The sequence below is a fragment of the Pelodiscus sinensis genome, chromosome 1 (genome assembly GCF_049634645.1).
Source record: "Pelodiscus sinensis isolate JC-2024 chromosome 1, ASM4963464v1, whole genome shotgun sequence".
Taxonomy (NCBI): Eukaryota; Metazoa; Chordata; order Testudines; family Trionychidae; genus Pelodiscus; species Pelodiscus sinensis.
The window spans coordinates 249616125-249628651 of NC_134711.1; the positions used below are offsets into that span (position 1 = coordinate 249616125).

At 41.0% G+C, this 12527-nt stretch overlaps 1 protein-coding gene across 8 annotated transcripts in view; it reads right to left on the minus strand.

The window, feature by feature from the left end:
- Positions 1 to 6126: 6126 nt before the first annotated feature.
- Positions 6127 to 12527, minus strand: part of FARP1 (FERM, ARH/RhoGEF and pleckstrin domain protein 1) — a 307710-nt gene continuing 301309 nt past the window's right edge. For all 8 annotated transcript variants that reach the window (XM_075918778.1, XM_075918777.1, XM_075918776.1 and 5 more), the window contains exons 26-27: positions 8040 to 8191; positions 6127 to 6513 (exon numbers count right to left, since the gene is read on the minus strand). In XM_075918778.1, the coding sequence (XP_075774893.1) occupies positions 6432 to 6513; positions 8040 to 8191 (234 nt within the window). In that variant the 3' untranslated portion in view covers positions 6127 to 6431. The remainder of the gene's footprint in view (positions 6514 to 8039; positions 8192 to 12527) is intronic.

Below are 12527 nucleotides of genomic sequence, written 5' to 3' on the forward strand. Positions count from 1 at the left end.
AGGGGAAATCCTTGGTGAACTTAAGCACAAAAAGGAAGCTTAGAAAGAGTGGAAACTTGGACAAATGACCAGGGAGGAGTTTAAAGGTATAGCTCGAGAATGCCGGGGGATTATCAGGAAGGCGAAAGCGCAAATGGAATTGCAACTGGCTAAGGATGTGAAGGATAACAAGAAAAGTTTCTACAGGCATGTTAACAAGAAGAAGGTGATCAGAGAGGGTGTGCGGCCCCTAATGGATGAAGGAGGTAACCTAGTGACAGATGATGTGGGGAAAGCTGAAGTACTCAATGCTTTCTTTGCCTTTGTATTCACGGACAAGGTTGGCTCCTGGACTTCTGCGCCAAGTGATGCAAGATGGGATGAAGATGGACAGCCCATGGTGGGTAAAGAACAGGTTAGGAACTATTTAGAAAAGCTAAAAGTACATAAATCCATGGGTCCAGACTTGGTGCATCCGAGGGTACTGAGGGAGTTGGCAATTGTCATTGTGGAGCCTTTGGTTATTATCTTTGAAAAGTCATGGAGATCGGGAGAAATCCCGGATGACTGGAAAAAGGCAAATGTAGTGCCCATCTTCAAAAAGGGGAAGAAGGACGATCCAGGGAACTATAGGCCGGTCAGTCTTACCTCGGTTCCTGGAAAAATCATGGAAGAGATCCTTAAGGAATCCATATTGAGGCACTTGGATGAGAGGAAAGTGATTAGGAATAGTCAGCATGGATTCACAAAGGGCAAGTCGTGCCTGACCAATCTGATTAGCTTCTGTGATGAGGTAACTGGCTCGGTGGACATGAGGAAGTCAGTGGATGTTATATACCTTGACTTTAGCAAGGCTTTTGATACAGTCTCCCACAATATTCTTGCCAGCAAGTTAAGGGATTGTGGATTGGATAAATGGACGGTAAGATGGATAGAAAGACGGCTAGAAGGCCGGGCCCAGCGGGTAGTGATCAATGGCTCGATGTCAGGATGGCGGTCGGTTTCTAGCGGAGTGCCCCAAGGTTCGGTTCTCGGACCAGTTTTGTTCAATATCTTTATTAATGATCTGGATGAGGGGATGGATTGCACCCTCAGCAAGTTTGCAGATGACACTAAGCTGGGGGGAGAGGTAGATACGCTTAAGGGCAAAGATAGGGTACAGAATGACTTAGACAAATTGGAGGATTGGGCCACAAGAAATCTGATGAGGTTCAACAAGGACAAGTGTAAAGTCCTGCACTTGGGACGGAAGAATCCCAAGCATAGTTACAAGCTGGGGACCAACCGGTTAAGTAGTAGTTCTGCAGAAAAGAACGTGGGGGTTACAGTGGATGAGAAGCTAGATATGAGTCAACAGTGTGCCCTTGTAGCCAAGAAGGCTAATGGCATATTAGGTTGCATTAAGAGGAGCATTGCCAGCAGATCCAGAGATGTCATCATTCCCCTTTATTCGGCTTTGGTGAGGCCACATCTGGAGTATTGTGTCCAATTCTGGGCCCCCCACTACAAAAAGGATGTGGACGCATTGGAGAGGGTCCAGCGGAGGGCAACCAAAATGATTAGGGGGCTAGAGCATATGACTTATGAGGAGAGGCTGAGGGACTTGGGTCTGTTTAGTCTGCAGAAGTGAAGAGTGAGGGGGGATTTGATTGATAGCAGCCTTCAACTTCCTGAAGGGAGGTTCCAAAGAGGATGGAGAGAGGCTGTTCTCAGTAGTGACAGATGGCAGAACAAGGAGCAATGTTCTCAGGTTGTGGTGGGAGAGGTCCAGGTTGGATATTAGGAAAAACTATTTCACTAGGAGGGTGGTGAAACACTGGAATGGATTACCTAGGGAAGTAGTGGAATCTCCATCCTTAGAGGTTTTTAAGTCTCGGCTTGACAAAGCCCTGGCCAGGTTGATTTAGTTGGAATTGGTCCTGCCTAGAGCAGGGGGCTGGACTTGATGACCTTCTGAGGTCTCTTCCAGTTCTATGATACACTACAGTGATCTATCGGAAAAATTTGCCTGCCTTTTTTCAATTGGTTTTTTTTTTGGAAGAGGTTTTTCTGAAATTTGGCCCGTCTACACTAGGTCAAATTTCAGAAAAGCTTCCTCTTTTAGAAGAACCCTTCTTCCTCATTGAAGGAAAAAGACAGGGCTTCTGAAAGGGTGTATCTGCTCTTCTGCCAAAACAAAACAAACAAAACAGAAGAGCATACGTGTTCCCTGGACACGGAGTTTTTCTGGAATCCTGGAAAAACCCTATAGTGTAGACATAGCCATAGTTTCACACAATGTTTGATCTTAGTCACATTCTTCTGTTCCCTGTCTTGTTTCTGTCACCACACATTGGTTAATACTGATTTCAAGTGACAGCTATTTCAGAAACTATATGAGTCATTACAATAGCATCATCCAGCCCTTTAAGTGGTTGTGTGTATGTCTTTGGAGAAGAGACGTCTCCCGAGGCCCAGGCTCGTATAAATAATTTTCTGGTATGCAATGGAGTATGCTGTTGATAAATTAGTCAACTTTGTGTAAGATCATTATTCATATTATAATAATATACCAATACTGTTTTATTGTTTCTATATGGTTATAATTGCTAATGTCAATATTGTTTTGTTAGCATTTATTTTCATAGCATTTTCTGAGTGAAGCAACAAATGGAAAAGTGGTGCCAAAAACTGACAGGTAAGAACACTCATTTTAAACTTCTGTATCACTGCAGGGAAACTAAAAGGAAAAAATGGGCAAATGTTTGGTTGGGAAGGTTAAATGCTGAGCATTTAGCCAGATCTTTGTTGGTATCAGCAGTAGTGCTATATGTTCATCTTCTCCTCTGAGGTTATGGAAAAAAGTCTTCCCTGGGCTTATTCTTCCTATATAGTGAAAATGAGGCATAAGCCATAGACTGATTTAAGAAATATAAATTGCAATAAAACAGTGGAACTGGAATGACATTTGTTTAAGAGCTCAGAAAAAACTGCTGAACTAAGTAGTTGAGCTACAAAATATATGTAAAAGTGTTATGTAGTGATAAGTGTTCATAGTGATAGGAGATCAGATGTGAGACCGAAAAAAAACCCTCTAAACCCTACTGTGGAAAACAGAAGCATGAAAAAGCACAGCAGATAGTATATATATTATTGAGCTTTAAATCTTGACAAAGTTTGAGTCTAAGAAATAAGAATCCCTTTGTCTCACCATGTATAGTTAGTTATGTATGATGTCCCTGAATGTGAATGGCTGGCAGCTATTACCATACTTTTTCTCAGTAAAGAGGTCTTGAGTTTGAAATTTGCTTCCTTCTAAGCCAGCCTGAATTTAACTTTCAGGGCACTATGAAAAGCTAATTCTTTTATCCTTTCCCTAATGTTAGTAGGTTTATGCTGTATTCTGCGCATAGGGAATCTTGTTTACTTTTAGCAGTATTAATTGTTGTTTGTACATTTGCCTAAAGTAGCTGTGATGGGAGAATTTTAAACTTTGAAAACAAATTAAATGAAAGGTAGAGAGAATTAGAAGCACATTTTTCCCTTTCCCATAATAAATAATCCCAAAAGGGCATTTGATTTTTAAAAAGAGTATATTTAATAATTGGTTATTTTGACTGTATAATCAGTGGAACTCATGAGCTTCAGGGGGTAGCCCACTTAGTCTGTTACAGGAACAAAACAAGCTCATGATATGATCTACATGTTTTGTTAAAGTGCTACCAGACTGTTTGTTGTTTTTTTTTTTTTTTCAGTGGAACTCATAATAGGTTAACATGAGCACTGGAAATTAGAAAATTTAAAATGGTGGCTGACAGTGCACATTTGTTCTACCTATAATATCGCGTGTTTGCATCCACCCTAAATACTCACTGGAAATTGTTCATGGCAGTCTTAGCAGTTGATTGTATATCCCTCCCCCCTTACCTAACTTGTCCTAGCAATACTTTTTGCCATTTGCTAATTGGTGCTAAAATGTTGTTTGGATTTTTCAAACCTGTTGTTGATTATTTGTAAGTCCATATTTAGTTATTTATTCCGTTTCATGTCTTGACACAAACCAATTCACATTTCAAATAAAATCCAGGACATTGATTTAGGTCTCTAACAGAGAGTCAATACCGTGGGTTCTCCAAAGTTTAGACTTGTTTCTCTGAAGCTTGTGGTAGAGTTGATCTAAACATTTTTCCCTTATCTGAATCAACCTTTAAAAATTATAGTTAAAAAACCTTTATATTTCAGCATGCCTCCTATAGTATTTTTAGTACTCAGTTTGTACAATAATTTGATATCTCTCTTAACAGTGTATGATAACGCATCAAGCGTCTCTTTATAGAGAGCATGTTGAGAATGGTGATTGTCTCTACGGAAAAGCATGGGTAGCTACCTGAATGATCACTTTGAAAGTGTTTAGCAGTCATACAAAATTTTTTATGGTAGTTAAATAAAATTATGATTTAAAGTTTATTTTAAATATATATTTACATATTGCTAGTCCTTAAACATTTAAGATGATAAAATAGGGAATTATTGGATTTTATTTCTTTGTATAAATGTAAATGTCCGCTAACCAATAGAAAAAGTTTCTAATTACAAAAAAAAAGACAAGTTTAGGGTCTAAAACATCCTTGCAGTGAAAGCACCACTGATAGACAGCAAGCTTGTGCTATATTTGCAACTACCTTCTGATATATACACTGATGTATCCTTTTGGGTGAAAATCTCACCCAAATGACTTCAAACAGTTAGCCCTAATAACGTGGCTTAATTTCAATCTTGTTGCCTATGTTTATAATAAGGACGTAGAAAACTAATGAAGTCTTTTATTTTTGAAAATATTGGAATGGGCATACAAAAGAAATCTAAATTGTCAGCATTAACATGAAGCATTTGGGTATTTCTTAGGAGCACTAAACATTAAAAGTTGGGGGGAGAGGGAGAGGAAAAAAGACAAATGACAAAGTTTTGCCTTGAAATTGAAGTATGCTTGATTGTGTTGTGAGGTATTTTATTCCCTTTTGTTGTGAGCAATACTTAAACCATTTTATACATAGTGTAAGGACAAGTGATTAGCAAATCCAATACACAAAAAACTGGTGGTAGAATAATCCCCACTTTCTTTGTGGTTCCCATATTTACTTATATATCCCATATGTGGCTTCATGCAGTGTTCCCTGAAAGGAGCCCTTAAATGGAATAGAGCTGTGTGTTTAGCGGGCTGAACCTGTAATATAAACAACTAATACAATTGATCACTGTAGTGTGATTCCTGACATTCTTGAAATTCTGATCGGACCAGTAGGTGATCCAAAAATGTTAATTATGCCAAATGGAGAACATCTCATCTGATGTGTATAGCTTGCACCCTCTTTATATATTAAGAGAAGTCATAATCTGTTGAGATAGTAGTAGTACCACTCTACAGAGACTAGAGCTTCAAAAAAGTTTGTAGCTCACTACACATCTGCTAAAAATGGAACAGTTGTCTGTGGATACAGGCATCATGAAAGCCTGGGAAAGTAGTACCATCAGTTTATAGTGTTTAGGTCCATTTTAATTACCAAAAACACTCTTCAGTCACAAATAGCTGTGGTTCTTGTAGCATACAAGTTTTGTCAAGTTTGTAAAACAAACAGCAAAACACCACAGCAACCTTTAATTTCTCCTTGTACACACCATTCACAGTACAGTAATAGCCCAAATAATATTGCACTGATCATTTTTAAAACTATTCCTCTTGCAAGTAGTATTCCCTGTTCAAAACTAAACACACACACAATTTTGGTCAGCTTGCACCCAGAAAAAAGGCAAGATAAATCCTATAATTCATCTATACTACATGTATATGTAACCCCAAAGTGAAATGATTGATGATCTGTAAACTATTTAAGATAGAAAATTAGTAATTCCTTGAATAGTATGTAGAAAGACTGAAAAATTAAATCTGAAAATTACCTCATTGATGTTAGACTGCTTACCATGTATCTTTATAGTCTATACTGTGAAAATCCATACTACATTTAAAAATCCAGCAGTCTACAGGTATCATCTTAAAAAATTATGAAAAGAGAAGAAATAGCATTTGCCTCACTAGAGATTGTGAAGTTACAAATTAGTTTATATTGTTTTCAGGTGCAATCTGTGAGGCAAGAAAATGTCTTTTGGCATTTGGCACTCGGACAATATTTTAATACTGGCACAAGCTAAAAAACAGCACACAGAATGACAAAAAATACAGGACATGAAACTAATTCCTGCCATCAGGATGATGGCTGTTTGCAAGGTATGAAAGATTTAAGGTGGTTAAACAGCTTTCCTCAGGCAATCAAAATTGCTGTAAAACCATTTGTGGTGGGAGTTTTGTTTTTAAAACAAATGTAAATTGTACTGAACTTTAAGGGAGAAAATATATTCAAATGTCTTCTAGAAAAGCAGCAACTTCTAGAATGATCAACTTGATGAGTGTTTAGCCATCAGTACACATGAGATTCTTTATGACTAAATACACGGGTGCGTGAGGCAGAGCTGGTGGCACTTCGGATTACTTCCATCCATCTGTAAAGGAAAGATAAAGTAGTAAATAGCCAACAGGGTCTTTCTGAAAAGATGTACTCTGAATGTACCCTCTTAAACTACACTATTCTGTTCATTTTTAATTTCAGGGTTCACTGGATGATCTTCAGAACTGAACTGGTTTTAACCTATGCTCTCCCTCTGTAGGAAACATCTTATGAGAGTCCATCACCAATTGAGTAAGGGTGCATTATATATATGAAGCAGCATTATAGGGGGAAATGTATGGTTGATATTTGACTACAGGTGGTAAAATTCTTGGGCTGACTGTGTTACTGATTTTTTAATACCTAATAGACAAAAAATTCATATGAACAATATAAAGCTTTAGATGAGCGTCTTTGAAAAGTTGTGAAGCAAATGGAACATCAAACTTCATTCCACCATGGAACATGGTTAGTTTAATTTTTGGTGAAAGCAAATTCAATGGGGAGTTGGGGTCAGTACCATCTGTGTGTCCTATTTATTATACCCAAGGGCTACGTCTATACTATAGGCTTCTTGCACAAGAACTGTTTTACACGAGTTCTCGTGCAAAAGATCTTCCAAAAGAGTGCATCCACACTGCCATATGCTTTTGCGCAAGAGCGTCCATGGCAGCGTGGACGCTCTCTTGCGCAAGAAAGCTCTGATAGCCATTTTAGCCATAGGGCTTTCTTACGAAATAAACACCTGTTGCCTGTCTATACTGCCTTCTTGTGGAAGAGCTCTTGTGCAAGAGGGCTTATTCCTCGTGGGGAGAGGAATAACTCTTGTGCAAGAAGCCCTGTTTTCTGACGCTTTACTGTAAATTTACTTGCGCATGAACATACATGCAGTGTAGACACTCTGCAAGTTTTTGCGCAAGAACAGTTCTTGTGCAAAAAGCCTGCAGTGTAGACTACCAGAAAACACCCTGGCTAGCTGGAATTGTGGGGTGTGCAAAACTGCAGCATATACAGAGACATATGGGTATAGCCTGTGAAGCCATGAACATCACTATTTGAATTATAGCACCTACATGCCCCGCAGTCACAGAGCAGGACCCCCACTGTATAAACATAAAAAAGATACTTTGTACATGCTTTGGGGGGCAGGAACCAAATATAAAACAAGAGTTGCAGCTGGGATGAAGGCAGTTTATTTACATGTGCATTGCACCACTACCAAATGTCAGGTAGGTGGATACCTGTTTCATACTCCACAAATAAAATGTACCTATGCCCATTCAGCCAGATGGCTTTTAAGTAAACTAATTTTACTTTTATTTCTGGTATATAACAGTTTAAGCTACCATACTTTTTTTAAGCAAAAGCTTATTTACCAGAGAACTATTCCCCATTTGTAGTCTCCTAGTACCTTTGCAACAGCATATTCAATTTGATAAATAATGTACATTTCTAAGTGTGGTGAATGAGTTTGCTGTGTTGACATTTGCAACAGTTCACCATGCTTGCATTTGACCTAATGTCGTCAGAACAACCTGGCATAAAGACATCATTTTCCTTTATAGCAGAAAACTGACATACCTTTCAAATGTGTATTCACTTTCAGCCCTGAAGTAGTACACGTGGGATTTGAAATGTAACTTGAAAACATAATCTTTGTGAATGTTCTCAGATTCTGAAGGAATGGTAAGTGAATACCCCAGTAGAGGAAGGCTGGCTAAAGGATGATTGTCCTAGAAACAAAGGATGAAAAACACTGTGATGTCATTTAGGCCACAAAACTGCAAATATGCGCATACATTTCAGTTTCCCACACTTAAATGAAAAAATGTTTGCTTTACCAACAGGTCATGTTGCATAGATATGATACTGTATTTCATGAGAAATAAATTTATATTGTTTAATGACAACATTAATATTCACTTAGTAGCTTACAGTTCTTCATGTGATGTCCCTGTGGATGCTCCACACGTGGTGACGGACATCCCCAGATCCACAAATTGGAGATTTTTCTAAGCAGTTGCTAGTCGGGCTGTGCATGCGCAGCAGGTGTCTCATGCTGCCAGCAGTTTGGCCTGACCCTCTCCCCTCAGTTCCTCTTCAACCACCCTAGATTGCAAACGGAGCTCTCTGCCTCCTGAGGCACTTAATCTCCTCAGAGAAACTGTTTCACTTTCTAGCCCACTCTCATTATTCAATTAGTGAGAGATTACTTCACTAGTTACTTTTTTTTTTTTTTTTTAGAAATGAAAGAAAGTCAATTAAGAAAAATGAGCTGTTCTTCCGGTCCCCATGGACCGCTTTGGCAGCGACAGCTCTGCTCTGATTCAGCCTCTTTAAAAAAAAAAACAAAAAAACCCACCCACTTAACAGAAGACAAAGGAAAAGAAGAAGATCACTGCCCTAGGGGGGTGAAGGCTGCGGAAGCACTCATATCTTAAGCCCACACGCTGTGGGCTTATTCAGTCAAAGCAAGAACTCTTCTCCCCCCACCTCCCACCCATATCTGCCGTTAAGGGCTTGTCATGTCGGACTCGCAGGGCTTCAAGAAATGCCTATCGTGGGCACCCTGGGACTATTGGAGACCACAGAGGCATTGTTTGAATGGTCTATCTCCTTTACCTAGAAGACTTCCGCCAGCCTTTTCTCCCCCATACTATCCTGACCATGCCAGATTCTGAACAGGAGGTTCACTATCTGATGGTCATGAAGATTCACACTCTTCGTTAAACAATCCTTTCCTCTAGCTAGACAAGGCTATGGTCCCGGATGATATGCATGGCACCAACCATTTGAAACAATTTCAAGACCTCTTCAAAAAAGTGGCCACCCACACAAGAAGTCAAGTTTCAAGAAGTAAAGGAGAAGCAGTATTGCCTCCTGAAAAACATCCATGATGGGCAGAATAGCATTGCCTATTGATGAGGTCATTATGGAGGTCTCAGATCATATCTGGAAAGCATCTTTTTCAGCTCCACCGACTTGCAAATGGGGAAACAAAAAGTATTTTATTCCCCCCTGAAAAAGCTTGATTTTCTTTTCTCCCTCCCACAACCCAATTCATTGGTGGTGCATGCTGCAAATCAAAGCTACAAGACTCTCCAGTTTAGATCCAATATTGGGGACAAATCACAAAAAATTTGATCACTTTGGGGAAAAAAAGTGTATTCCTTAGCCACTCTGCAGCTTAGGATAGCAAATTACATGGCCTTATTAGCAAACCATGACTTTGGTTAATGCTCCATGAGTTCTGCTAATTTAGAGTAGTTATCAGAGTCCCAAAGATCTATCCTTCGAGCAATCATTCAGAAAGGCCATACTATTGTCCGCAGCAATTGACATAGCTGATGCTGTTGCAAGGGCAACAGCCATGGAGATAGTCATGAGAAAGGTATCATGGTTACAGGCTGCAGGGGTTCCCAAAGATCTTCAGAATAAAGTAGAGGACCTATCTTTCAATAACAAAGATTTTTGCAGCCAACGCCAATGAGATCCTGCATGGTACTAAGAACTCCTATGCACCCTAGGGATGTATATGCCATCATACAAGAGAAAGTGCTACACCCCGTACAACAGGATCAGAGAGTTGTTCTACATAGCGCTTACACAAGCCCTATGATTATACCAGGAACAGGCAATGTATCCCAAGGAAGCACCCTCAGCCATCACGCTCCTCAGGCTCTCAAGCTACTAAACAGCAAATTTGAAACATTGGTTGAGGGTCTCCACAACCTCCCAGATCTTCCAGTGCAACGACAGGACCACAGCTAGCTATTCCACCACAAGCTTTGCCCCTATATCCATCAGTGGGGCACTGTAACATCAGACTGCTGGGTTTGGGAAATCTTACGCACAGGTTACACCATCCTGTTTATTTCCATCCCACCTACCCATCTCTTCTACCCGTCCCTCTTCAGGGACCCTTCTCACGGGTTTCCTCTCAAGCAAGAGATCGAGTGGTTTCTTTAACTAAGAGCTCTAGAAAGGGTTCCCGCCCCATACTGGGGAATGGGCTTTTATTCAGTGTATTTTCTCACCCAGAAGTACACAGGAGGCTGGAGGCCAATCCTGGATCTTCGGAAGCTGAACAAATTCCTGTGGAAACGGCACTTCAGAATGGACACACTAGTCTCAAAAATTCCAGCAGTGGACAGAGGGAACTGGTTTGCAGCCCTCGACATACAAAACACGTATTTCCACATAACCATACATCCATCACACAAATGTTTCCTTCACTTTACAGGAGGAGAGAACCATTTTCAATACAAGATCCTTCCCTTCGGCCTGTCATCTGCTCACGGGTCTTCTCCAAAGTCCTCGCAGTTGTGGTGGCATACCTCAGACAACAGGGGATGACAATTTTTCCTTATCTTAACAACTGCTTACTGACAGGTCACTCGCAAGGGGAGGGCAATTGACATAAGAAACAAACGACTGTTCAACTTTCTGGGACTTTTAATCAACGAACAAAAGTCAATACTCAGTCCAGTTCAGGACTTTGAATTCATAGGAGCAAGACTTAATGCCATATCAGCCAGGGCACACCTTCTGCAACACAGGTTCCATACACTTAAAGATTTGGTTCTCTCCCTCATTGCAAATCCATCCACCATCATCCATACCTGTCTTCAACTCATAGGGTACATGGCAGCAACCACATATGTGGTACAGTATGCACGCCTCCATTTCCGTGCCTTATAGCATTGGCTAGCATCGGTCTACATGCCCTTATGTCATTCGTAGCACAAACCGGTTCTTGTGCCCGAGCAAGTACTGCAGTCACTCAGATGGCAGACATGTCCACAAAACCTCTTAACTGGGATCCCATTTTTACAGGAGGAGACTGCCGTATAAACCACCATTGGACGCTTCACTTCCAGGTTGAGGTGTGCACTTCCAACACAAAACTGTACAGTGTAATGCAAATGGCTGCCTCACAAGCCTCTGTTACACATCAACATTCTAGAACTCAGGGTCATCAAATGTCTGCAGGCACTTTGCCTCTTCCATAACCAACTGCTCAGTTTGTGTTCTCACAGACAACATGATCACTATGTACTACATAAACAGGCAGGGGGAGCGCTTTCCAGATCTCTGCGCACAGAGGCAGTCCACCTGTGGAATTGGTTTAAGAGGCATGGGGGTCACCCTAAAAGCCACATACTTACAGGGGGTTGACAACACCATAGCAGATGCCCTAAGCCACAACTTTACAATTCAACATGAGTGGGAACTGTAGCCAGCAGTCATGGATGTCATCTTTCTCAAAGGGGGCAATCCTACCATGGATCTCTTCACAACACCAAACAATGCCAAACATCTCAATTTTTACTCTCGAGAGGGACTGAGCAGGAGATTAAGGGCCGATGTGTTCTTCATCATGTGGGATGAACCACTGTATTATGCCTTTCTTCCGATTCCATTGATTCCCAGGATGTTGCACAAAAGTTGTCTGCACAGCGCTCGAGTTATCTTGATAGCCCCCACTTGGTCCAGACAGATTTGGTTTCCAGCCCTTCAGGACTTCTCTTGAACCAGCTTACTCATTGCCACATCAACACGACTTCCTATTCCAGAATGAGGGCAAGCTGCGTCACCCGAACCTGCAGTCGCTACACCTTGGCACATGGCTCCTCGCTGGTTCTTTGATCATGAGGGTTCAGTGCTCTAAACATGTGAAAGGTCCTACTGCACAGCAGGAGAAAGTCCACCAGAGTGACTTACCTACACACATGGAGGCGTTTCACCTTCTGGTGTCAGCGGACACAAGTCAACCCCAATGAAGCTCTAGTACAAACCATTCTGGACTACTAATGCACCCTGTAGACTGATGGGTTATCTGTCTCTGATTGAGGTCCACCTGGCCTCCATCTCAGCTTTCTGCAGATGAACTGATGGGGCTTTGGTATTTGCACACCCACTATCAGGGAACCTCCTCAAAGATCTTCACAATCTCTGTCCACCTTGTAGAGTGCCAACCCCTACATGGGACCATAATCTGGTACCTTGACTGCTCTCATGAAGTCCCCCTTTGAGCCAATGGCTTCATGTACTCTATCGCAACTCACC